The 24,884-nt window shown below is 36.7% G+C and overlaps 1 protein-coding gene across 1 annotated transcript in view; it reads right to left on the reverse strand.

Annotated features, from left to right (window-relative positions):
• The window catches only part of LOC104264024 (nesprin-1-like), a 231,113-nt gene that overhangs the window by 195,944 nt on the left and 10,285 nt on the right, over positions 1-24,884 (reverse strand). Inside the window, exons 2-10 of the mRNA XM_059828180.1 lie at positions 21,105-21,200; positions 19,173-19,256; positions 15,686-15,778; positions 13,818-13,996; positions 11,631-11,827; positions 11,384-11,493; positions 6,305-6,352; positions 1,233-1,340; positions 280-417 (exon numbers count right to left, since the gene is read on the reverse strand). Coding sequence (XP_059684163.1) covers positions 280-417; positions 1,233-1,340; positions 6,305-6,352; positions 11,384-11,493; positions 11,631-11,827; positions 13,818-13,996; positions 15,686-15,778; positions 19,173-19,256; positions 21,105-21,188 — 1,041 coding nt within the window. The 5' untranslated portion in view covers positions 21,189-21,200. The remainder of the gene's footprint in view (positions 1-279; positions 418-1,232; positions 1,341-6,304; positions 6,353-11,383; positions 11,494-11,630; positions 11,828-13,817; positions 13,997-15,685; positions 15,779-19,172; positions 19,257-21,104; positions 21,201-24,884) is intronic.

The following is a 24,884-nucleotide window of genomic DNA, read 5'->3' on the forward strand; positions in this document are numbered from 1 at the left end:
AACTTGGATAAGCACTGTTACCACACTTACAAATAAAAGGAAACCTCAAATTATAGTCCCTTTCTTAAAGTTCATATTCTGACTTTGAGCAACATTAAAGACGATAGTGCAGTAAATGTTCTCAAAACAAATGCAAAATAATTCAACAGTGCTAGAAATTTGGTCTATTTTTAGGTTCCTGATGCCTAATAAAATCGACAGCAAACAGGTGTCTAAATTATTTTAAATTCTCATCCTTCATTTAATAAAAAATATATAGCATAATAATTTTCAACTTACCCTGGAAGAAACTCTGTCCCATGCTTGCTTCACCATAGCTTGATCAAGTGATAATTTACCATCTTTCCTTAATGACTGGGTTACAAGTTCAATCTGTTTCCTTTTCGCCTCATATTGTACTCTGAAATGTTTAAATGACTGCACAAAGAGAAAATCAAATCAATGTAGTACAGAGTCACAGAATTAAATTCTTCAAATTTTATGAAGTACTACAACCTATGGCAATTTTGTACTGATATAAATCCTAGTCCTTCCCAAAGAGGAGTAACAGTAAATTTGTATAATTACACTGAAATGCATTTTATTAAAGGTTTTCATAGACTGTAGAATCCTCCAGGGAAATATCGGTAGCACTTTTCTATTTCCCTTCAGTTATCAGATGCCTGAACCCTATATGAAGGGAAATAATAATTGATCAGATAAACTAGCAAATTGATTAAATGCTACTTGGGACAGACAGTGGCCGCTTTTAGAGAACAACCAAGCTTCAGGAGAAAATTTAGGCCAAAATTTATATTGCTGATTTAGACATTAACCTTTGAGAGAGGGGTTAAAATGAAGCTCTAAGCCTTGTTCTCTTCACCTGTCACTTCATCCAGCCTTCAGTCATACCTCCCATCTGAGCTATATTACGCAGGTTCTGGAAAGACTGTACAGACACATGCTCATTTCTAACTAGGACAGTCCTTCTTCACACTGCTAGAAAAAGCGCTGTGTTAGGCAAACCATCTGTGCACTGTTCTACGTGGCAAAGCTGGAGTTGACATTATAAATCCTCCACCAATAAAAGGAAAGACAGTTTGTGTCCTTATTTATTTAAACTACAGTATATTAACTTGCATAAATATATATTTATATTTTATTTTATACAGTTTGCATAAAATACTGCAGTACGTGTTACACATAATGATGACAATAATGTCTTATCATACAAAATTTTCCCTACTGCTTACCTGGTATTTCTCCTGTAAGCTTGTTTCTGCCACCTGTGCTCGGGCTAAGTCTCTTTCAAATTGTTCTGCCCACACTTTTAGGTCTCTCAGCATCAGTCTGTCTTCCTTCTATGGTTTGGTACAACCACACACAAAAAAACCCATTGCAGCCTATTAGTAAAGGTGTCAGATATAGTCCAGAAATTAACTTCTCTCTAGCAAGTCAAGGTCATGAGTTGTAGTGAAAGCCAATGGAACATCTGGGCCCAATTCTCTCATCACTTATCTTCATACAGTCTAACTGAAAAGCACTTGCTGAGTATAAGACAAGAACTCAGCATCTAGACATAAGTCTTACAGTAGTGAACTCGTGACAATTTGGGACATGGCAGTGTCAGAGATACTAGTTGCCTCTAATCTGATGTTAAATTAACATGAAGTCCTTTAAATATACCTCAACAGCTAATTTTAGTCTTCCACATATTTGCAGAGTCAATATTCAGTAGAAGTTAATTGAGCTGAAATAGGAGAGGATTTTATCATCTTTTACCACAGTTTTATTATCTGGTCTGCTATTGCTGAAAAAAAAGTTATTTTCTGAGAGACTTCAGGGCAATCCTTGACATCAAGCTCCAAGTTCAGAAGTTGACAAAATATTTTGCTAGAGAATGTTTTAACAATGGAAAAAAAGAAAGAAAACACAATTGTATTGTATGCAGTTTCTTTTCCTTCCATGCCATTTTATGGCTTTGAAGAACAGCATACTTGTTTTACAGTTTTGCTTTAACACCTCAGTCCGTCATGGCACTGGTGCTTTGCAAGGCTGCAAAGTTCTCTGCAGCATTCAGTGACCTGGCAGTGAATAGAAAAATACTAACAGGAAATCGCAGGTCTGTGAGTGTGTTATGTGGGAAGGTTAGCAGAAAACAGAAAGTTTTTTTTGTGCACTGTCTAAGCAGGCTAATCAAGTAGGATACAAGTGTCTATCTCAGATTTCCAACCAATGAATCATGTGCGCTGGCTGTTAATTAGAAGCTACTCTTTGAAACCAAAGAAGCCATATTACTGTAAAATTTGTCAGAAACAGATATATTGCAGAGAAAAAATGCAACACCACATCATATGAGTTAATCACCTAAAATGAGTGATTAAGTTTCAAGCATTACACGAGAGAAGAAAATCTGGACCATGTGATAAAAAAGAATAGCCACTGACTGTATTTAAGAAAAAACATATGTACTTTTAAGAAAAGATCTTGGGAAAGGAGCCAATTATGGTTTCTTTCTTTGAAAGCTGCCTCAAATATGTGAAATATAGCATCTCTTAATAATCTTGAAAGCATAGAGCTATTGCTTCATTTCATATGAGGAAAGAACAGGATCGTCAGATAGGAAAGAAACCCTTCTTTGATGTATTTCTACTAATTCTCTTACTGATCCTCTACTCAAAACAGTGGCAGTTGGTTGGATGGAATTTGCACAGCAGATTGTGCAAATATCACAGGTATTATATCTGTTAACTCACTAGGTAAATTCCTAGCAGGATAGTTGCAGTGAGGTTAACATATTATTAGAGCAGCTGCGCTGGAACAAAGTTAACTATAGGTCATGCTCCTGTCTTCTGACACTCTCCAAAAGTTGGTAGCTGAGAAACGGTATAGGGCACTTCCCTGCTCCAGCTATTTGTAATGCTGGGATGTCCTTGACTGCACATAGTGTCCCAAGAAGCCAAAAATCCTAGTGCTTCCAGCTTCTTAAATTAATTAAATATAGAGAAAAAGAATAAAATTCCTGCTCTTCTGGTCTGATGGTTGGCTCTGTGTGTGGAAAAATAACATCAAGATTCTTTGAGATAAACAGCAAAGCCAAGAATACTCCCCTATGAGTAGAAGAATATAAGAAGAGAGAATTCTTAACTCATTCAGACATCAAAAAAAGAACTTTGGTATTAAATGCACTCCATTCATTAGAAGGTATAACTTTAGTGAGACTGTTGAGATCTCTATTAGAATTTAGCTAGCTGTCAGCTCCACAAAGGCAATACTAAACTATGCATCTTAATGGGTTGAAAGTCCTATAAGAATCCTACTAACTGAAACTTTAAGTAAGATATTCTTGAAGTCAGGAAGAGAATACATGTGTCACAATGATGTGTATATTACTTTTAGTTCACACTATAAATTCAATTTTGTAAAACACTGGATTTATTCCTCTATGCCTCACATTCTTATTGCTGAGAAACACCTCTTTAAGGTAAGTCTTTGCAAGAAGAGCATCTGTATGGCTGCAAATGTTCATACAGCAATGTGAGCAAAATAGGTATTCTGCAAGATTCCTGTCAATATAGCTTAAAAATTTAATAATGGCTAAAACTGGGTCTGACCAAATCTTTTTGAAACAGAGTATCACTGGGATCTAGAACAACTCTATGGTACCTGAAGATAAAGATCACAGGAACAGTCACACCTCTCTTAAATCACATACAATTTCTCTGACGTTAAATGAATAGATAAAGTTAACAGGTGGCATTGAGTCTTCCGTGGTTTTTTTTTTTTACTATTTAGTTAGACAATTATTTGTTTACTTTGTTTACTTGCGGAAGATTTAGATGTTTCAGTAACCACCTAACTGAATGCTGTTAAAGACATTGTGCGGCAATGCATGATAAGCATTTTATTCATTTATTCATACATTTTCACAGGTTTCCAGTTCAGCGCATCACTTATCACCTGCAAACTTGCTTCTGTGGTCCTTGGTTGATACAAAAGCATTTTAAAGTCTCAGTTTGGGTAACTGACATAAAAGATTCACTTTCTCAGACACCAAGGCACCTGTCACCAACACCCCCTCGGGTTTAATAAGCTATCATTCTTAAAACAAGACTTTATTAGTGCCTAGTAGTTCTTACTCCTAGTAAAAAAATATCAAAAGGCTATTCTTACAGATATGTAAACTATTTTCTAAAGCCTGCACATCTGAAGTAGCATACAGATCAGAACATAAACGATCAAAGAAAAGTTATCTAGGATAATTATAACTATTTGTGCTTTCCCCAGTATGAGGATCATTGATCTCTGATCACATTTATTTCAATTTATACAAGCCATTATGACTTATCTCCTGCATGCTACTTCCAAACAGCATTTTTAAGTATTAATTTATCCTGACACCATTCTATGAATATTCACTGATTTTCAGAGATGAACAGAACTGGAGCACTCAACTGCCAAAGACCATCAGAAAAGATAATTAGAGAAAAGTATTTATGAGTTCCAATATGATGAGGGCTTACAATTTAAATTTACAAAGAAAGTTTTCTGCCCAGACTCAAAATCAAAACATTATTTTATTAACTGATATGCCAGAGTTCATTTGAAAATTACGTAACACAGAATACTTTGGTGTTTGAAGAGCTAAAAATACACATCTGTGTTTCATGAGAAATTTAATTATGGACTGGAAAAAGAGTATTTTGTTGGGTTCTCTAATATGTAATTAGACACCAGGTGAACTGTTCAAATTCTCAGGCACCAGCAGGATAGAATTTTCAAATATGAACTTTTAAATCTAAAAAAATTAAGTCAGGGGATGTTGAACTATTGTATTGCCTATGTTCTCAGAAAATCAAGTCCCTTTAAAAATGTTTATACATTAATTCAATTAATTATGCTATTGCTTTTGAAAACTCTGGCTTGTATATATGTATTGCTGGATGTATGTTTATTTATGTGTTACTGAAACACGTTCACTGACAACAGTATCACAGATGCATGGTGAATGCTGAGCCAAGCATCATCTTCAGGGATGAGCTAATAATGTCTGTCTGTAAAAGTAGACAGTAAATCACTGGAAGAGCTCAGAAAGTTATTTTTACAGTTGCAGCTCAGGAAACTCCGCTTACATTGGGGAAGTCTGCTGACATAAAGATGTTGGAGGTGACAGGATTATCCTCTGAATTACTTGCTCATCAGAGCACAAGAAGAGAAAGACTTTACACCAGAAATACTTCGAAGGAGAGTGCTTCCTCTATAGTTAAATTTATACCAAGATCAAGAAATTGACAGAGCTTTTACCACTTCAAATCTTCACTAGCTTAAGCAGCAATGCACTGCAGCTGTGTAAGGCTAAGAATGTACAACAAGATCCCATTAAAGCTGAGCAAACTTGCTTGAATAGATTGAGAAGATGGGAATAATTCTGCTATCAGTATTAATCTGCACTTCAACACATATCACTAGTTAGATATACGTAATATGAGATGAACCCTTGATCATACTTACCTGAAAATAACCTATTGCTTATATTAAAAAAAAAAAAACCAACCCACAAAAATGAGTGTGGAACCAAGGTCATTAATTGGATAAGGTCAAACTATAAACACCATTGACTGACTGCAGTGACATCTATTATTTTCTTCATAATATATTCACTTCTGCAGTCTTCCAGTTTCACCTCTGAATTTTCATTTCAAATACTCCATGCTAGATTTCTGAACTTCTCTCAGTTAGTACTAGACATTTATAAGTATCTAAAAGTCCAAGATAATTAAAAAAGTATATTTTTAAAAACACCATAATTTATGTGAAAAAAAGGAGCAGTGCATATGATGCAATTACAAATTAATACTCTTTCCTTCCAACACACAGTCCACACACATCACTTGCACAATCATACATACAATCTAGTATCTACTCTATAAACCTAAAGACATACAAAAATATCCATCTAAAATGAGATTAGATGAGTAGAAACATCAATCTACAATCTATTTTTTCATATTTATATCTATACTTAAGAAGACCAAAAGCATAATCTGAGATTTATTATAGGAAAGTTGGCTTGCTTTTCTATAATACTTCTGTGAAATTATTTGCAAAATCAAGCATTAGGCTGTTAGGATCAGTTCATGTAAGAAGGTAGACGTAGACTCATTATGTTCATCTATTTGCTTTTTTGGAAAGATTAACGTAAGGCTAGCAAACCAATGTACATAAAACCACCCAAATTCTAAAGTCAAATAAGTGCAGGATAAAAACACATAACAAGCATGAAAGGTCCAATTCAAGCAACTATTCTGGAGCATATTACCCTTACCTTAAATTTCATAAAAGAAATGACAAAAGTTGGGATTGCTTGAAGTTCCTAGCAGTATGAAACAAATGGGAAAACAAGAAGAAGGAGGAAAAAAAAAAAAGAAGCAAACAAAATAAAGCAAAGCAGACAGAAAGTCCAGAGAGAACAATAAAAGAGCCACACGTGTCAGAATACAAGATATACTTACAATATTATCAAGTTCATGTGTCTGTATCATGTCTAGTGAAGTAGTTTTCATACTAGATCTGATTTCCAGATTAGTAGTCACTACATGATTTATTTTATCTGGAAAAACAGTTACTTACCTTAGAGTAACTGTGATTCATTGAGATGTGTTGACTACAAAAGTTCACATATGTGCATAGCTGGTCTATGCATGAGATATTAGATCCCTTTTAATTCTGGAAATGCACATGCAAATAGCTGTTCCCTCTGACCACAAATAAGGGATAAGCTTCAATCATTACTCCACTTCCAATACAAATTCCTTATAAACTGAGCATTGAATCAGGAGGGAAGATGAATAGGAATTTGTGTGGACAACACATCTTGAGGAAACACACTGGCAGCTAAGTTGGCCAGAGGGCAGGGGGAGAGGGTTAGAAATCCTTTCCCCCCATCAAAAACCACCCAGACACACTCCACTCTGAAGTAGGATTCTTCTAACCAAATGGCATCTGCATCTGAGATAGATAGTTACTATTTCAGTTCTTTTTGACAGATAGAAAAAAACAGTGGCATCTAGCATCTACTGCCCAACTCATCTCATTCTACAGCAGGCACTTAACACAGGTCACATGAAATACACCCTAAAAGTGCTTCATTTTGGAAAACAAGAAATTAAGAGTATCCCACAAATTTAAGGGATAAGAGTCTTGCAAGGTTCTCTCTCCCAGGTACCTGGAGTCTACCATTCTGTGACATGTATTTCATTATACTAGACTTCAGGGGGAAGACAGAAAGGCTAAGAATAGGGGGATTATAGCAGTCACAAAGTATAAAGTATGTTTGGATTTCTTTTTAATCAACTGCCAACAACATTTTATTTATCATTACCTAAAGGAAGGAAATGCTATGCAACATGAACTTCCACAAGGCACTTTATTTAGGACACCGTCTTAGGAAAGATGCCATGTGGAAAAGTGTATATCTCTCGCTATTTTCATCTGGAGTGTAAGTACCTAGCTTTTAGATTCTTAAAGATGGATGAATCCTGTCCTAAATAACTAAACTAACCAAATAATGCAAAATTCCTAAGGAAAGCTTTATGATCAACATGGATACCTCAGATCAGTAGGAGGGAAGAAAGAGGAAATAGATACTGTTCTACCTTGCATTGTTAGCTATGGTGATCACAAGGGCATCCAACTCACTCACATGGTTTCCACAAAACACAAAAGGGCTATTTTAGAATGAACCAGTCTCACATGTTTGGTCTGATCTTGCATATGTTTGTATGCCTAGAACAGAACCTGTGGACAACAGTTCTTGAAAAAGAATAAATGAATTTTCAGTCTAAATGGATTCTATAGTCACACAGATATCTCCTATCTGATTCACTGCCAACTCTTCACTGAGAAAAGTACTCGCTCCTTTACATTTTTTCCAGTCAATTAATTTAGCAAGGTGAATATTAGAATAGCTGTCAGTGCAGAAAAGGGTTAAAAAAAGGCATTTAAATGGCTTGTGTGGTCAAGAAAGTCAGTTGCCATACTATGATTCCAAGCAGTTACTTCTATCAAAAAAGATGCCCCTTAAATTTTCAAAGTGATAAGTTCATGAATGTTTCCTTCGGTACTAAAGAAAATAGTTCTTGCTCTTATAAACAAAATCTACTTTTCTATTTTTTTAAAGGAATTTAAATCTCCATTCTGGTATGATGCCATTTAGAAAAGAACATTCTTCTTGCATTGCAAGAAGACCTCTACTGTTGCGGTTTCATTAAAAGAATTCGTAATTATATCAACTATGCTTTTAAATATTATCACAGAATTGCAGAATCACAGAATGGTTGAGGTTGAAAGGGACATCTGAAGGTCATCTGGTTCAAATTCCCTCCTCAAGCAGGGACATCTAGAGTTAGTTGCCCAGGACTGTGGCTTTTGAATACCTCCAATGATGGAGACACCTCTCTGAGCAACATGTCCCAGTGCTCAGTCACCCTCATAGTGAAAAAGTGTTTCCTGATGTTCAGAGGGAACCTCCTGTGTTTTAGTTTGCCTCTGGTGCTGTCACTGGGCACCACTGAGAAGAGCGTGGCTCCCTCCTCCTACCCCCCTGAGCCTTCTCTTCTCCAGGCTGAACAGCCCAAGCTCTCTCAGCCTCTCCTCATAGGAGAGATGCCCCAGTCCCTTCATCATCCTTGTGGTCCTTTGCTGGACTGTCTCCAATATGTCCAGGTCACTTGTACTGAGGACCCCAGAGCTGGACACAGTGCTCCAAGCGTGTCCTCACCAGCTGGCCACCTCCCTTGACCTGCTGGCAACACTATCAATTTGGATCTGTTGTTATGATAGCCTTACTTAACCTGGTGATAGAAGTGATCCTTTGCCTAATTTTCACCAACCCATACACAATTAAGAATTTGGGCTAAAAGGTGGGAAAGCACTCAGTGAAAAAAAAGTCCACAAGATACCTGAGTACAAAACATTTGATCGATTTTTTTTATTTTTTTCCCCCTTCAAATACTGTATAAATATGGAATGCAAGACTTTTGTCTGTATATTTTTAAACTGCGTTGTTGGATTTTCAGCACTAGAATCTCTCCATAAGTATCATGTAATATGAATGACACTCTTATTTTGCCAAGGATTATCCAAATATCTTGTTTCATCTAGGTATCCTGCAGTCAACAGGGCCAACTACGTTAACTCCTGGCTTCTTTCCCCCTCCCCTCCAGAACTGTGTAAACTAAGGTCCTAACATTTGTTGGAATTTGTACATGATAGTCTGACAAACCTATCATTATGATTTTCTTGAGAACAGATCAAATATCTTAGAACGCAAGTTCTGAGTATGAGAAGTTTGATTATCTGTTGACAAATTCTCCCTGAAAAGTTATAAGTAAAGCAGCCGAGTGCAAAATAAGCTTCTGTCTGTGATATATGACAGAAATACAAAAGTTTATAGTAATAAAAGACCAAAATGTGCCAAAAGTTTAGCCATTTGAGAGCTTGTATCTATCCAGTCCCAAACAGACGAAAGCATTGTACTGTTTTTCCTATGTATTTCACTGTGTCAGGGCCAGTGACTACATGTGATTTTGTGCATTGCTTACTGGCCTGGATCCATCCAAATCTCTTTCCCACCAACGTGTCACATGACATGCAGTCAACATTTTGTACCATGAGCAGGGATGAGGGAATTGGAAGTTATGGTGGACAGGACTAGGGAGCAAGGTATAGAGTGGACATTGGTGCCTGATAGGGATAAGAATTTCTCCAGAGATGGATTAGCAGAATTTGTGTCAGAAAATACTGAGGGCCCCATCACTATGCTTGACTGGAGACCCCACTGGAGAAGTGAAGCTTGTCTCAAACTGCCAGGCACTCCATCCAGGGGTGTGAGAAGGAACATAGTTCTTTCTCAAGGAAACAAAGAATGATGACATTAGAAATTTAGATCAATGTCAAACTCCTACTTTCTTCTCAAAGTCTGGGAGTTACTGATTTCTGCAGTGTGACATGCAGGGGACCAGTGGTTCTACCAAAATTCACCTGAATTGCTACTGGAATATCTTAACAATATCTAGGAAGAAGTTGTCTTGGGCTAAGCATGTCAAACTGATGAATTTGTGTTGTTTCACTTCCTAGTAATTCACTGGGAATTCTGGAGGCAACTCACTAGTTTCCCTTTGACAGCTCATGCATTATTGTCTCTGTGGGTATAGCCAGAGGCAGGCAGAGCATGGAGTGGCTGAGTCCTGCATTCTCCTGCATCGTCTCTGCATAAAGCTCAGGAGAAGGTAGTGAGGCTGTTCCTCAAAATCCAACCCCGGCACAGGCAGCAGAGCTGGCCGAGGCTGTTGGCAGCAGAAACTTCTTTGTGTGCCATGGTATGGAGATAATGGGACTGCCTTAGCCTGCCACAGGCCACAGCATGAGGTTTCAGTGCCCACTCCCTCTGCTTCAGCAGCCTCATTGCTCAGTGGGATGCTGTGGCATCAGCCACGTATGTCCTCAGACCGATGTTGCAGCAAGGAAAATGAAAAATTCCAGTGCTCAGGCACTGGAATCGGACAGCAAAGCTACAGCTGCCTTAGCCACACATAGCCGTAAGGAAGGAGATTCACTTCCTTCAAAGCTCTTCTATAGCTCTGTAGGGAATGCAAAGAAACACAAATAAAAAGGGCTTCCTCTTTCTCTCTTGCTGGGGCTGAGCAGATTGTCTCAGCAGTGTTTCCCGTGTTTGCCATGAAGAAAGCAAATGATCAGGATTAGGAAGTGAGTCATGATCACTTGGCAGCACTGAGTGTAGCCATTCTAGTGCAAAGCCAATGAACTAGAGCATACACAAAACAAAAACCAAGAAAAAACCATGACTGAAAACAATTCCTTAGAGCGAAGAGTCAAACATCACTGTGCAATAGAAAGAAACCTGTGTCAAAATTGTAACTGCCTCCCGTGTCTAAAAGCCCAAAGACTATACCTAAGCAATCTCTTGGGCTATTCTTGTTCTTATCCAAAAACCCAGCGTGATAGAAACAGAAGTGACTCATTGCTTCAGGTAAAAAATTATTGCAATCTCATTGGTGTTATGCTTGAAAACCTCTTAGGGAACTCCAGGATGCATTGGTTTGCTACTATCTACAATAACTGTTTGTGTTCTTTTTGGCTCCTACTGCTGAAAATAGGAAAACGTCTGCAGGATCACCATTCTATTTTCTCCATCTACTAGTAAACATCTGCAACACTGGTTCTTTTATTCTCAGCTCATCTTTCCCAGTTTTCTTATTGTGCTTGCTTGTCACCTGAACTGCTCATCAAAAGGAAACATAATAAACTATGAGAGCTATAAAACATATTTATAAAGCCCCCCTCATGATAAACTGATTCATATAGTCATGCAAGAGAAACTTACATCATTGTCCTGCACATCAGTCACTGTATGATGAGGATCAGGATAGTACTTCAAAAACTGGGCTACATAGGTCATGACAGACTTTTCATCTGGCTTGTCGACATCCACGTCTAGACAAGTATAGAACACAGTATATTTTTAGCTGAATGTCACAAAATGCTACTTAAATGTCTAAACACTATGAAATAGCACATCTGATTTAACCCATGGAAGTAGTTAAAAAAATTTTCAACTGTGCATTTGGTACCTTCTGGATCAAGGAGCCTTGGAATTCCTAGTTCTGCTTCTGCGAGTGTGAAGGCTTCTTCCAGGTTTTCTCTGTTTGACCTTTCCCTCACTTTCTCCATATCCACTAAATCTGGGCGGATAGCATGAATAACGGAATGAAATGCAACACCACTCCTCCAACTTTGTCCAAAATCTTTGATTTCAATTCCAACTTGCCTAAAGAATATGAAAGAAAAAAAAGTGACTTGCAACAACATCAGGACTAGACGAAATAGGGGAAGAGACAGGATGCTCCACCCAGTGGCCACCCATCATTAAACCTAAACCACCTGTTGTTCCTGCAATGCTAATCAGGTTGACTACAGCTCCATCCATCCACTGCATAAATTCATTTCCTAGAGTTTTTTGTCACACACTTGTTATATTTGTCTCCACTGGGCTTGCTAGTGGCAATAAGCCAATGATATTTTGAAAAAATGAAGTGCACCAAGGTTCTTAAGGTTCTTGTATGACACAGACAGAGTCTGTGGATATATGCAGCTCCAGTCACTATTTTCTCCCTCACTATAAGGCACTTCATATCCCCCTCCAATGTAACTACTGCAGTTTGGTTAGGAACATCAGTATCATACCAAAAAAAAAAAAAAAAAAAGACTGCATTAATCTGTTATCTTTTAAAATGAAAGCATGAACAGTGACATCACTGCTGTTCAGGTGAAAATGTAATACACAAATTTCTTTATATTCTTACCAAAAGCATGAGTGATACTATAATTTCATACACCCAGAACACTTATGCATCCACTAAAAAATAAACACAAATGATCAAGAAATAGCAATATACAATGAGAAAGTAATCAGAACTGAATCACACTTCTGACTGCTTCTTTTAAAAGTAATTCTGAAAGGTATGGTGGTCCACAGACTGCAAGACTGTTTTTTACTTTGAGCATGCAAACTTCCTTTGAGGACACACTTAGACACTAAGGTAGTCTTGTCATTGGGAGGTTCACAGCATCAGTAACTTTGAATGAAGGCTTCATTCAAAGCTCACTGTGGTCAGTGAGACACTTTCACTGACTTTAATGAGCAAGCCCTTGCAAATTACAATATGAAGCAGGGCTAGGCAAAGTGTACCATCCTTCCTCTAGGCTTCTTTCGACACATTTCACCTACTCTTCTCCATAATGTTGACAGTTTCATTTATGAACCTGTTCTTTGTTTGTATTTTGTTTGTTTACATGTCTGGAAATTGCAACTGACCACTTTCAGTTGCCTGTCTCTTACTGATAACAGTGCAATAGGAACAATGCCAAATTAGACTGTATTGCACTGTAAATTACTGTATTCTACCTATTTATTGGAGAACTGGAGAAAGTCTGTATCTTTACAATTTTATTTCTTTTCTCTGAGGCACCATTCTGTAACTGGCCATTTCTCTTCCACATTTTGCACAATTCATTTTTTCAAATAGCAGTGATTCCTTAATTTGAACCAATAAATCCATTTTATTCTTTTATGTCTTTTATTTTAATTTTCTTATTGTGGAAGCTATCAAACTACTATTGTATCTTTGATCTAATTTATGCTTTTTTTAATGCTTTTTTTGGAAACAGAGCAAACACAGCATAATTATACCAAATAAAGGAGAAAATTCTTAACTTAGCAAGACATAGCAAGAAATAACTCTAAAATAACTTGGATTAAAAAGAATGAAAATTCAGGGCAATTTTTGTAGTAATATGTCCCTTGTATCACAAAACTGCAGAAGGATATTCATAATTTTTCATCACCTGCCTTTCAACAGCAAGTGCCAGATTTTAGTGCTCCTACAAGCTCTGTCACTGAGGAATGCTAAGTCAGTGTGGGACTTTCATTGTCACATCGAGTGTTTTGGCAGCAGGACTAATACATTGTCATTCAGACATCTAATTCCCTTTCAGTTCCTCATTCTGTCAAAGATAATCCCATTCGTTATTCAGAAACTATAAAATATGTTTGCAGGTAAAATTAACGCAAATCGGTTTTTATTACTCGCTTGTTGTATGGTGGTAACATTTTGCAGCCTTGGTTGTCAAAAAGAATATGATCACAGGGAGGTGCTATATAAATACAAAGCAAAAGGACAATTGCCAACAGAGAGTTTAGAATCTGAAGAAAAATTTGCACTTAAGATATAAATTCAGTTCATTTCTAGGTTACTTACTTTGCTGCTGTGTACTGTATCCATTTTAACAAAGCCTTCCTGGCACTTCCTTGGACCTTGGTTACCACCTTCCGTTTGCTTGGGGGACTCGCAGTTTCTGAACTGACAACGCTCTCCACAGAAGAAGCGCTGCTAGACAATGACTGCAGCTGTGGGAGGTTGCTGGTAAGCTCTTCAATCTGTTGGGAAAAAATGTTAATGGACTGTTTGTAGACAGTCTTCTTAATTCTCACCAGTTTCTTAAGTAATTTACTAACACAACTGACAAAACTAAGGTAGGCAGAAGCTGTGATTAACATGCTGTGTTTTATTTAACTGTACATTAAAGTATCTTCAAAAATGCTAATGTATGTGCCCAGATGATGGTCTTAATTTCAGAAGTACAAGATGTCTAGCAGTCATTGCCTTTCTTGACACCCTACAGCTACAATAATATGCAAGTGCATCATGTTATCTATTATGACAAATTACCATTTAAATAGGAGACAACGGCTTACATTTAGCTTGAATTCAAATCATAAAACAATCCACTAATTTCAGAGGAGGCTTATTCAGTTAAAGAATGGAAGTGACCTCAATGATCTTATCTGGATAGTTCTTCATTTACTATTGTACCATTTTGGCACAAATTCATTTCTGGCTTTGCTTAGAGGTACCTTGTGAAGGAATAGTGAATGTACTGCAGGCAAAGTTCATTAGTAGTGCTTGCTGAGGGTGTATGACAGTTATTCGCATCATGCCTCTCATCAAATGAAAATCATTAACTTGACCCTTTTAAGAACATCAAGTTGACTAACAATTTGGTTCTTTAACTTGAAAAAGTTATATCCAGAGGACATTGCAAGATTGTCTATGCTGTCTACTTTAAAAATGAAATTTTGTCACCTCACAGAATGAGTCTGCCACCATGAGAACCACAGCTCTCATGCATTTCTGCTTTCATTCATGTTAAAATGATGTATCTGCCTGTGACAACTAAAGAAAAGCTCAAAAAATGACCCAAGTAAAAAGTTATGCAGAGAACTAGAGTTTCAGTAACTCTGAGAAGCATAATTTTCCCCATTCATCTAAGTGAGCTATAAATCAAAATAAAAATGTTAATATAATTCTGGCTAACTTTTCTTCTGAGAAGGAGATCTGAACCATTGAGGCGTCACACTGGTTGGTGCTTAGGAGAACAGCATCCCTGAGACATGAAAGCTACATCACAAGAGAGCCAAAGCCAAAGAACTCCATAAAGAACAGCAAAAATTTAAGTCAGTGTTTTAATTGTTGAGCAGTGACTCATTTTGTTAACTTACATGGACCGGATTTAGAAAACTATTTTTCCCTCCCACCTAACTTGAACAGGATGCAAATGATTTCTCCTCTACAAATTCAAACCCCTCTCAATCTACACCATTCACAGTTAAATTTTGTCCTTGCAAATATCTGTATCTCTCAGTGAAATCAGAATGTTTACATGTATTGTTTGAAAATAATTACTGTCCGACATCAAGTGCACTGGAATTAGACATACAGCACAATCACCACTGAGGGCGACAAAGGTACTTCTACCAAGAAACCACAATTCTATTCTTTTCTTCTGTTGCTCTGTTGTATTCTTCAGAGAAAGTGGAAGAATATGTTCCAGTGATAAAGGAACTCCATTCTAGGTCCAGACCAATCTATTCCAAAGACAAGTATCTAATTTTACCCAATGTGAAGCACCCCTGCCATCAACTGTTGCTTTATTCAGGATCAGATTCTCAGATAATTATAAAGTGACTTAGCTACAGTGAAAGACTGGAACTGCACCAGTTCATATGAAATGATGATCTGAACCATTACTTGAGCAAGTTACACTGAAGTATAAAAAAATGTGGTACCTGAAAATATAAAATTATTGTCCACATCAAGCCAAGCACAATAGAAGGCCTGCCATCAGCAATATCAGTTGAGTTTATGTTGACAAGCTTGATCTATATAGGAAAGAAAACATGTGTTGTCACCACCCACAAGGAATGATAACAATTATGAAATGCATTTCAAATAGGTTTTATATTTTTAATGCATTTTTGCAATCAAATAACAGGTTTCTTAATTAAAAAAATCATTGAATGTTGCAATTTCACTTTGTAGACAAGTATAGGTAATGAAAGATTTTTAAGACCATTGCGTGCTATTATTCATAGAAAAAATACTTAATTTCAAGCAGAAAGAACAATAAAAATTGCATAGAACCATTGTACAAACCGGAGATCCTCTGTATATGGACTAGCATGAAAAGCAAAGGGAAAAAGATGATACAAAAATAAGTTTTAAATAATTAATTATTAGGTAAATACATTAAGTTAATTTTATAATGCAAAGAAATAACATTTTTGGCACATCTTACAACACAATTAATAAGGAAAGCAAATTAAATACTCCATAACAGATTTTAAATTTTGCAGGGGTTTCTTGCTGTAGTTCTAATACATTTGGAATGGAAAGAGAAAAGAGAGTTTAAGAATAAACAAGAAAAGGAAAGGGAGGGGAGAAAGCATAAAAGAAAGACAAGGGAAAAAAGAATGCCACAATTTTCCAGCAGAGAGCCTTTTATTGTAAAGGATATTACCACCACTGATTAAGACTCCCTTGCAAGACAAACCTGACTACAATTCTTTTAAAATAAGAAAAGAGTTGGAAAAAATGAGTTATCCAAGGTCACATGAAGGGTTTCAACAGAAATGGGAACAGAGTCCATGACTCTTAACTCCCAAATGCTAATCTATAGTGTGAATAAAGTATCACCCTAAAATAAGCTCATAAGATAAAAGGCAGTAAAGAAGGGGCTAAAGAGTATGTCATAAAGAAACTAACAGGTAGATAATGCTCAAGGGAATGGAAGAAAACAGGTAGTATTGGAAAATCAGCAAATACATTAATACTTATTTCCTCAACAAAACTAAGAGTCTGCCATCAATTGTGATATAAATATGAAGAGCTGCTAAAGTGTTCATGCACTGCAAGCTTGTTCATGGACAAAGGTTATGGAAAAACCTGGGAGAATAGGTTAAAGAAAAGCAGGAGAATTACTTTAGGTGACCTAATTTGTCTCCCCAAGACAGAGAAAAGACTGCAGTTCTCTGAATCAGGAGCTGGAAACCCACTAGATAATGTCCAGAGCAAACAAAAAAAATGTTGTTCAGAGCTGTGAAGCTCTTTTCAGAATTGAAACTCCACAGGCTGCTTGGGAAGAGGCAGAGGAGAAATCCCCACAGGTTATATCTCCAATCTTCTCCTCCAAGAAATCTGGCAAAGCTCTACTTGCTTCTCTACCAATCAATAAGGAAAATTTTCAATTACTTACCTAAAGAAAAATATACAAGAATCTCATTCTGTCAGCTGGACCAATTCCAACAAAAGCTTTTCTTTTTCTAGAAAGTGAGGTTTTCCTTACACGTATTACAGGTCAAAAGATTTACAGGGACTCAGCTAAAGCTTCTGATTAGGCTACTGTTCACATCATAGCCTATCTAGTGTAGTTATTTTGTTACCTTTGTCTTATACTCCATTACAATGGATCTAAAAATACAAAATAAACTTTTCAGAACCATGAAAAAAACAGTTTGGTCCAGAATGACATCTGTTAATTGCCAGCTGCATTTTGCAGTATAGCAGGAGTATTTGCAGAAGTCTGTTTGGACAGTGAAAATAGGAAGATGATTAAACATGTAATAAACTTTACTTATGGGAGAGCCCACGGCAGAAGGAGACCCTGTCAGCACTCCCCAAAGCGCTCCACACACAGACCTTTATCCCTTCGTTCACCATTGAGTACAGACCAGAGACTGCACTCAGCTACTGAAGAGGCATTTTTTGTCTGAACAGCATCCCCACCTCCTTTGGGAGAAAAAGGGTGACAGACTGGATAGATGCATCCTTCAGGCTGGATTAAACCTAGAGACAACCTGCTAATGCACACCAATCTACCTGACACACTGCGTATCTCCAGCTTCCTCTAGAAGAAAACCTGGCATATTGATACAAATTAAATCCAAAAATAACTAAGAAAAGTCCAGACAAAAACACTCAGCTATTGCAAGTAAAACCACGGTACTCCATTTCTGTCAATCTATCTTGATCCTCAGCAGGGTCAGTTATCTAGCTGCACTGCTATATTATCCCTGGGGTCTAAGCTGGGTCATTCAAAGTTCGGGTCACCCACTATGTTGTGACATGTAGACTAGGGAAGCATAAGTTTTTTGCTCTTCACCCCAGCCTTGTCTTACCTTATACAGGTCTCACCAGAAAGCAGCTCTCTTTGTATCTAAGCCTCCACTCTCAGGCTGCATATGATATGCTTTGTATTAACAAACTGTACTACATAAACTAGTGAAATTGTGAGGTAAAGCTGAATTTTCCTTTGGGAATATATTTGTCTTTGCTTTGGTTATACATTTTTCAATTTTAAAAAGTTCTCTTATAGATTTCTTTCTATAGGCATCTGCTAAGATTGTTTCCCATATAAGAGAAATATAATTAGATAAAGATGCCATAGGGTTAAAGAGAGGGAAAGAATGCCAAAACCCAACAGCTCCTGGTGTACAGCACTGTGGAGACATAAAATTTATAAGGTGTTACATCTGCATTGAGAAAAATTGAACTAAAATGCAGAAATTAGGAGAACAAAATATCTGTAATCTAATAAAAAACCATGTACAAGCCATTACAATACAGAGAGAAAAGTGAGGAAAAAAGGTAGAAGTAGATTGCTTTTATTTGATATTCATACCTAGATCACATTGACCTTTTAGGTTTTCTGTCTTATGTTAAATTTATAAAATATTTTGTTTCATTTCTGAAATGGCCACAGCACTGACTTTACCAGAATCAATCAAGGAATTAGTCTGAAGTCCTGCCAAGCTAATAAGTGGTCACACTGTTCTAAATTTTCATGTCTATATTTTCAGGGAGTAGAGTTTTGCATGTACAACTTAGTGAAGTCCATAAATCTGTTCTTTTAATTATAAAGGAATGCCTCTACTGAACTGAAGATCATTGTTCTTTGCTGAGAACAGCAACAGGAAAGTAGGGAACATGAGGAGCTGAAGAGCACATTAAAAAAAAAAAAAAAAAGGGAAGGAGATCATCCAAGGTGATTCTAACTTTAAAAAAAAAGAAAACTTTTACCATATAGGTTGCTACATATTAGTGTTGGAACTTGCTTTTTTACTTTACAGCAACTTTTAGGCACTGTATAGAAACTGAAGACTGCGTACATAGCTCCAGATTTGGAGGATAAGAACAGATAGGTGGATACAAACCATATATTTAAGGAAAGAAAGAAAAAAATAAGGAAAAAACAGGACTAAGTGCTACCAAACCTACCCGTCTTCCTTCTAGAAACTTAAGAGCTGTGCCAATGTTGGCAACCCAGTGAATTCTCTTCAGCTGACGTCCCTGCTCACAAGGCTTAAAGAGAAAGAACAGTGTAAACTCCAATTAGATTTATGCCAATTTGCTGCAAAAAATGAAGTTCCAGATTATTATAAATGCTTATGTACATAACTTAGTCTGATTTACATGTTAAAATGTTCCTTGGAACAGTCAATTCTATTTTTGCATATACTAACAGGGAGGAGCGACAGCAGGGACATAACTGTGATGGTTCTATTAGTAAAAAGTTATAAGATGTCTTAATAATCTCAGGATGCAAGCTGTCAGCTTCAGCCCATGAACTTTACCAAATCAGAGAACTGTTTTTCTTATGTAAAATAAACTACTTCTCTTTTTGTACACACACGTATATATATTTGAGAGAAGGCAACATTCTCTCAGTAAAATATTTTTGCTTGCAAAGGAGAAGTCAACGTGGTTGTTATTTTTAAAAATCAGTCTGCAGTGAAGACATTTTACCTAGAGGATTTTTATCCGTTCTGCCTAATACCTCATTGGTGATAAAAAACCCAATGATCACAAACCCTCATTGAACAATGAATTTTGCTGAACTTCAGACACGTAGGGTAAAAAGAAACAGAATTCTTTGAGTTAAATCAAGAACACATCCTAGGCTTCTAACACTCTACAGTGGAAATAAAGTCCCCACTGAATCTTATATTGTAATGCAAATATACCACTACTATCATTTAAATTCGTGTTCATAAACTTGCAAATGGATTTAAAAAAGGCCTGCTGTAGATTCTGAACTTCCTCTTGCAGTTACTACAGAATATCATATTCTGCTATACATGACTTTTAAATTAACCAGACATTATGCTGGTTCTGTGATATCGCTTGTCTTTCACTAATTAATGAAGGCAGGATACAATCCAATGAAGTTCATTGTAACAGGTGCTGTCATTACAATTTTTTTCCTGTTTTACTACTTCTGTTTTGCCACAAGAGGGAGACTTTCTGTCTTAGACGAACAGAAACAGAAATAGGTACGTTTCAACTGAGCAAAAACACACTTGAAAGTATAGCTTTTTTCCCATCTTACGGTAAAATCACTCTTGCAGTCTGAATTACTACCTAATTTTGGGTATCGCCTGCAATCAAAACAGAGGTGAAATATGAAAAAGGGGCAAAAGTGTGGCACTTGCAAACTGCCTGCATGTGAGGGACCAGGTAACACCTGAACCCTAGAGCAAGCCAAATGATGGACTGTTGCCCTACTCTTTCAGATGCTGCCACCCGATCTGCGAGCTGCTTTGGAAAAAGTGAGAGCCCTTGGCCTAAAACCTTTTCATTTTTCTTCCACATCACATGCACAAAACTAGCCTGGCTTCCAAGAGACAGTCTATTTGCCATGTATACACTGTGGCCTCTGCACACAACCTGGCTGTGAAAAAGCCATTTGGCATCAGTTAAGGTTCTTTAGAGCAGCAGAGCAGCTGTCAAGGTAAATTGATATAAGAACCCATAAAATTTGAGGGCTCACAATTTTGTTTCAGAGAGAAAGCCGTAAATTTAACAAGACTGTCATTATTTCTTCAAGATGTATAGAAGTAGCTTGCAGTTTAGACATTGTTTGTGTCATAGTAGTAACACCCAGATAAACTGCAAAGACTAACACAAACAAGCAACTTTCATGAACTAGTAAGATAAAATTAATAGAAAATGCATAAAATCTAGAATGTCAGTCTGTAATCACCTTTGTTTTTGGTTTTTTAACCAGATAGCCCACTCTGTGAATAAACTTATTTTGCTATGTAGCAGTCAGGTTTTTTACAGTATTCAAATATAGAAACATATCAGAAAATTATATCCTAGAGAAGTTATGCAACTATCTTGTATATTCAAAAGGAAGGAAGTTCTTACCAGCTTCTGCCCTGAAAGAACCTCCAAAAGGGCAATTAGCATAACCCCGTCTTTGATATCTTCAAACAGATCATTCACCAGCATGGGAGGATTGCGCTGAAAAGGGAGAAGACTTCAGATATTATAAAGGTTCACCAGCATTACATCCTACCTCCCTTCCTTTCAAACAGAAGCACAAAAAATGGCTGGTCCCCTTCTTTATGTTATATAATGTTTAATATCAATGTATCACTTAACCATTGCTTTGCCACCGTATTGTTTAACTATTTAACGCTTATGGCGCAGGATTGTAACACTAGATGCTTTCTGCCACTAATGATACAACGGAAAAACCTCCTGCTCCCTAAAACAAGCAAAGAAACACACCAACAACTGCATATGAGTCTATAAAATACGCACAACTTACAGATGTACTATTACAGTCACATTTCAATCTATCAGCATATCTTGCCTAGTGTTAAGTATGTCACAGAAATTTCACTCTCTCTGTCTGAGAAATACAAGGAGCTGTATGAAGGAAAGATCCCTAAAGCAGTGTGGCTGGTTGAGCAATGCTGCTACTTTCTCACAGCTGACAGTTGTTACACTAAGTTGCTGTATTTTCTCTCTTCTCCTCCAGGCCTTGCAGGCTTCCAGTGCTGTTAGCACTGTGTCAGCTTCTACTTAAGACAAATTGCTTAACATATGTCTTTACGTTTGCACACACAACAATGATAATACTGAAAAATCTGTAAACAGATGATGTTTTAGGGATTTTGAGTAACAAGGTCACATCATCAAACTCTTATCTTCTTAAATACATCCCAGTTTGGGGAACTATGGCTCTCAGCTGGTCAGTACTTTAATGATCACAAAATACGTCTTGGAAACATAGTTTAAACTTGGTCCAGCTGAAATAAATAAAATAAACACCCTCTAGCTTCCATGAGCTTGTCAGCATTCACATAATACTAATATTTATACCTGCTAATTCACTAAAATGATGATCAGACTACAAAATTCTTGGAATTAGTTTAGGTTTAATAATTTACTTTTGGAGTGCTTCTGAAAAAACATGAATGTACTTGATCTATTACTTCTGTTTTGTAGAAACATAGATTTGAAAAGATGAACCTAACAAATGAAACACTGCTCTTGAAAAGGTAGAAATGCTATAACAAATCAGGAGAAAGCAAAGGTTTCTAGTTCCCAAAATCAAAACACCCTGTCTTCATTGTTCAGCTTGGACGAACTAATATTTCAATGAGACATAATTTTGGCATAAAGTGGAAAAAGAACTCCTCTGCTGAAAGCAGACTTCATCTGAGATTTGACGTGCTCTAATAGCCACAATAATAGAAGAGTCTATTTTCTCATGTATATAAAATAAAGCATTACAATATATTACAACTCATTACAAGGGTATATTTAATCATAGTTCTTTTTATTTCCTAGCAACGCAATAGATAATGGATCATGTTGTTCCTTAATATAACACCAAAGAAATCAATGGAGCAAACAGGTCACCATAGATTAATTTGTCCCAGTCTTGCATCACAGGCAGTTGACATAAATGCAATTAATTTTCCTCACCTTCTATGTTATCATTTCCTGTTTGAAGTTCAGAGCAGCTTTGGTTTTATCAGTATTACCGCACGATATAATACTGAAGAATTTTGTGCTAAAATAATTCAGCTATAAAGACAAAAGAGGATTATAGCAGCTGACATCCTAATCCAACAGGAGGTGGGTGAAGTCCTAAAAAATCTCACCACCTATCCAAATGCCCCAGTCATGAGGTTTGTCTCTTGAAGCTCAATCTACAGTAATGAGGAGAGACAGGTTCTTATAGAGGGTGATTCAGCATACATTTAAATTGAAGAGTGAGTGAGATTTGCAGTGCCCCACAACCCTGGTGTCCATAACGTGGCTATCAGATGACCTGTTTGAGTGCCGCAAAGCTCCCTTCTAGCTTGAGTGGTTTGGTATTCTTACTCTCAAATCAGGGTACAGGCCAGAATTTGCCTCATCCCAACATGAAGTGAAAAGTCATCTGGCATTCATATGCAAACCAAGTCTGGGAAGCACCTCTGGTTTCCACAGTGCATAGCTTCACACTGTAGATATAACCTCTGATTGCCCATGTGAAGCTCCTGCTCTGAACCACCCTTCACTGGTCACTCCTCACTGACAGTAGTTACAAAACCTAGATTTGCACCCTAACTGAGGCATGGTACTAAGGTAAAGCAGTAAAAGTATCCCTGAAGACATCATCCAGGTAAATTAACGCCTACAGTACTTCCCTTTCAACATGAATTTAATATTGTTTTGGGGAAAAATAGGGAAAGTATGAGAAAGCATTGAATAATATGAGAAGCAACAAAGAAACCATCAAATGACTTACACCAAGGTTAATAAGACCTGCTGCTCTGAAGTGCGAGAATCACAATTGTCCATAAATCAGCAGGCTGAAATGTACTTTTTGTTGCTGGAAGGTTGCATAATTACAAACACTGCCAGTGTTAGCACCACACACCATGTATGTTAACACCAATAAAACAGGAACAGAAGGCAGGTACAACGGCTGTGTCACAAGATCTCCTGTATGAGACTCCTAATAAGGAATATTAGTTAATTATGCCAAAAACATTTTGCATATTATGCTTTATAATATATTTTTCACTACCATGAAGATGTTACAAGGAGGTAGGACTTTCATTGTGTTTCATAAATAGTTTTTTTTTTTTACTACTCTGTGCACAGAGCATAGAATTTATCCTATTATTATAACTCCAGTCTCTCTCAGAAGTATGGCATGAATTATACTTTTAGTAGCATATATAGAAGAATAGATTGTCTTTTACATAAGGATTCCGTAGATGCCAATCTCATTCTACATGACAAGACAATTCAGGAAGATATACATACACTAGCTGATACTGAGAAGTTCATACACCCTTATTTATTGTATATGGGCATCGCACAGTATGGCTCAAGCTACTTGACTGTTTTTCCAGGCAGATCCCCTACTGAGATTAACACATCTTCTGTCGGAATAAATAAATACCTACCACTAGGCTACATTTATAATGTCGAATGAAATCAAAGGGGAAAGTGAAGCTGTTCAATGCTTACTTAACCTCCAAAGAATAAAGTAGTTTTTTAAAGCTGTATTCAGTTAAAATCTATTGAATACTTTTTATTCTAGAGACTCTACAGGACTTAACACCTATTCACTTAGTTGCCTTAATGCACTGCCAAAATACTAACTGTAAATCAGTAAAAGCAGGGAAAGAAAACTAACTTAAAATTTTGTGATCTTGAAAATGTTGAATGTACTCCAGATTTTGGCTTTTTGCATGTAAATGTATAGCTCTAGCAATGCAGTCAGCTGCAATGATCCTAAGAGACTGTATTTTGAATGTTGCAAAGCCTGTGCAAAAAATTTAATGAAGTAATTTTTTAAACCAGAAAAAAAGAACATTCAAATAGTATATGAAGGAACCTCTCAAAATCCTATAATATTAAAGAAAACCTGTTAGTTATAAACTCCTTGAACAAAATTATTTGGGGGAACTCAGAATATGCTTCAATGAACAATCGGACATTAAGTCTACCACTTGTCATGTCTACACTAAGATTTCAGATGCCTTAGTATTTAATTTTGTTTTTTCATAAGCTTCTTCAAGAAAGCAAAATAGCAAAATAATACTAATGATGCACTACATACTGCATTGCATGTATTCTATTAAACTCTCATTTATTGCAGTATATGCAATCACAGTAGTGTAGTTTATAGTG

This window comes from Gavia stellata, chromosome 2 (assembly GCF_030936135.1).
Source record: "Gavia stellata isolate bGavSte3 chromosome 2, bGavSte3.hap2, whole genome shotgun sequence".
Lineage (NCBI taxonomy): Eukaryota > Metazoa > Chordata > Aves > Gaviiformes > Gaviidae > Gavia > Gavia stellata.